This window comes from Myotis davidii, unplaced genomic scaffold, assembly GCF_000327345.1.
Source record: "Myotis davidii unplaced genomic scaffold, ASM32734v1 scaffold427, whole genome shotgun sequence".
NCBI lineage: Eukaryota > Metazoa > Chordata > Mammalia > Chiroptera > Vespertilionidae > Myotis > Myotis davidii.
This window is the reverse complement of record NW_006298051.1, coordinates 706,931-709,666: the sequence shown is the minus strand read 5'-3', so window position 1 is coordinate 709,666 and position 2,736 is coordinate 706,931. Positions and strand designations below refer to the sequence as shown.

Sequence of the window (2,736 nt, the reverse complement as noted above, 5' to 3'; positions counted from 1 at the left end):
GGCTTCTCCCTGCCCCACGCGGTCAGCAAGCTGCACGTGGCGGGGAGGGACATCACGGAGCACCTCACGCGGCTGCTGCAGGCGGACGGGCGCGCCTTCCCCTGTGCGCTGCCCCGGGCCCTGGTGGAGGACATCAAGGAGAAGCTGTGCTACGTCGCCCGGGAGCCCGAGCAGGAGCTGTCGCGGCGGGCGGAGGAGGTGCTGCGGGAGTACAAGCTGCCGGACGGGAACATCGTCTGCATCGGGGACCAGCTGTTCCAGGCGCCCGAGGCCCTGTTCGCGCCCGAGCAGCTGGGCGTCCAGACCCCGGGCCTCTCCCGCATGGTCTCCTGCAGCATCGGCAAGTGCGACGCCGACATCCAGGGCGCCCTCTACGGGGAGATCGTGCTGTCGGGGGGCAGCACCCTGTTCCAGGGGCTGGACGACCGGCTCCTGAAGGAGCTGGAGCAGCTGGCCAACAAGGGGACTCCCATCAAGATCACGGCGCCCCCCGACAGGTGGTTCTCCACGTGGATCGGCGCCTCCATCGTCACCTCCCTGAGCAGCTTCAAGCAGATGTGGGTCACCTCCGCCGACTTCCAGGAGTTCGGGACCTCGGTGGTTCAGAGGAGGTGCTTCTGAGGGGCCCCGCGCGTGGGGCGGCCCCCGGGGTGGCGAGCTCGCCCCTCGACGTCGGCACGGTGTCCAATAAAAGACGAGACGGTGCAGTCTCTGGCCACGTCCGTTCATTCCTGGTGGCACCGGCCTCATTTCTTACCCCGGGCGGTGAACCGCGTTCCAGTGGTCTGCCTCCCCCACCCCCGGACCCCCCCTTCTCCTGGGAGAGCCCTGGGGTATGAGTGGCGGCTGTGTCCATCGGCAGAATTTGGACCAAACTCGGGGTCTGGACCTCATGCCAGAGCTCGTGTCGGCAGGGCCCTGGCGTCTGCATCTAAAACAGGTGTCTTAGGTGGGCCCGAGGGTCCGGAAGGGGGTGTGGCGGGAACAAGCAGGGGTGCTTGCTGCCCGATCCTGAGGTCCACAAACCCTCGCCCGGGTTGCTGCTTAGCACAGTAGGGCTCTCTCTGCTTTTCTGGGGCCGGCCAGCTGAGCAGGAGGGACCCCTTCCTCTGGGCACACGGGGACGGGCAGAAGCAGAAACCGCCACCTGTTCAGGACTCTCTCGGGCCCGCTCCCGGGACCATGTGAGATCCCACTCTGCTTTGTTTATTGCAGCCTGTCTGTCTGTTTTTCTATTCGAGTGTGTTTGGGGCAGTGGTTGGGGGCAAACTACTGGAGGCAGAGTTAATGGCCATGAAGTAACAGCTGAATAAATATGATGGGGAAAACCCATGTCATATCTGAAGTGGAAGTGAGCCTGTGCTGTATTTGAAGGCAGAAGATGGTGGGCCATCTTCAAATTCATGGTCCCAATCCCTGTCTTTTTCCTCGGTGTATTTAGACAGTTTACGTTTAAAGTAATGGGTTCTGTCTTACGTCTACCATTTTGTTTTCTGTTTGTTTTTCCCCCTCTGTGTTTTGTTCCCATTCCTCTTTCTTTTCTCTTTTTGTTAGTCCTCACCAGAGGATATTGTCCCATTGATTTTTAGGGAGAGTGGAAGGGAGGAGGAGAGACACACAGAGAGAAACATTGATGTGAGAGAGAGGGGGCCGGGGACTGAGCCCATAAGTGAAGTATATGCCCCCGACCGAAATTGAACCTGGAACCCTTCAGGTTCTGAGGATCGACGCTCTATGCACTGAGCCAAATCGGCCAGGGCCCCATTCCTCTTGCCTAACCTTCCCGTGGGTTACTTAAACATTTTTAAGAATTCTATGTTGCTTTATCTGTGGGTTTTTGTATGATTTCTTAATGATTGTCCTCGCTAATGTTATGACCCACTGGGACCAACATTTTACCACTTGGAGTGAAGTGTAGGAGCCTGACTTTCACTAAAGTCCTTTTACCTTCCCAACTTTTAAAAATATATATATATTTTATTGATTTTTTACAGAGAGGAAGGGAGAGGGAGAGAGAGTTAGAAACATCGATGAGTCAGAAACATTGATCAGCTGCCTCCTTCCTGCACATCCCCTGCTGGGGATGTGCCCGCAACCCAGGTACATGCCCTGGACCGAATCGAACCTGGGATCCTTCAGTCCGCAGGCTGACGCTCTATCCACTGAGCCAAACCCGTTAGGGCCCTTCCCAACTTTTGAAACAAAACTGTCATCCATATTTCTTCTGTGTACCTGAGGCACAACCTCAGATAGGGTACCCCTCCTTCCCCAACCCCCCGTTCTTTCGCTCTTCCCGAAGCCCCATGCCCTTCCCTGCTCTGCTACACCCTCTCTGTTTAGAGAACTCCTTTGGCTGTGCTATAGGAATGGGTTGCTAAGCAACAGGGTTTCCGTGTTTTCTGTCCCCTGAGCATGTCCCTATTTCCCCTTCATGCCCAAGGATGTCTCGGCTGGAAGTGAACTAGATGGTTAACTGTGTTCTGGCGGCACTTGGGGAACGTTGTACCAGGCCCTTCTCCGTGGGCCCCGTGGTTGCAGGTCCGCAAGCACCTGCTATTGGACAGGTGACCCCCTGCAGGTAACGTTCACTCCTCTCAGGCTCCGTTCGCGAGTGTCTCGTTGTCTTCAGAAGTTCCATGATGTGTCGTGGCGTGGATGCTTTCGGTTTGTCCTCTTCGGGGTCCATCCAGCCTCTCGAATCTGTAGATTTATGTCTTTTGCCGAATGTGAGGTTTT

General features: G+C 56.6%; 1 protein-coding gene across 1 annotated transcript; it reads left to right on the top strand.

Annotated features, from left to right (window-relative positions):
• Positions 1-621, top strand: ACTRT2 (actin related protein T2; the record flags this gene model as incomplete). Its single annotated transcript, XM_006773808.1, has 1 exon — positions 1-621. A coding segment is annotated over one exon (621 nt), but the record flags the coding sequence as incomplete, so codon positions are not given.
• Between the last annotated feature and the right edge of the window lie 2,115 nt (positions 622-2,736).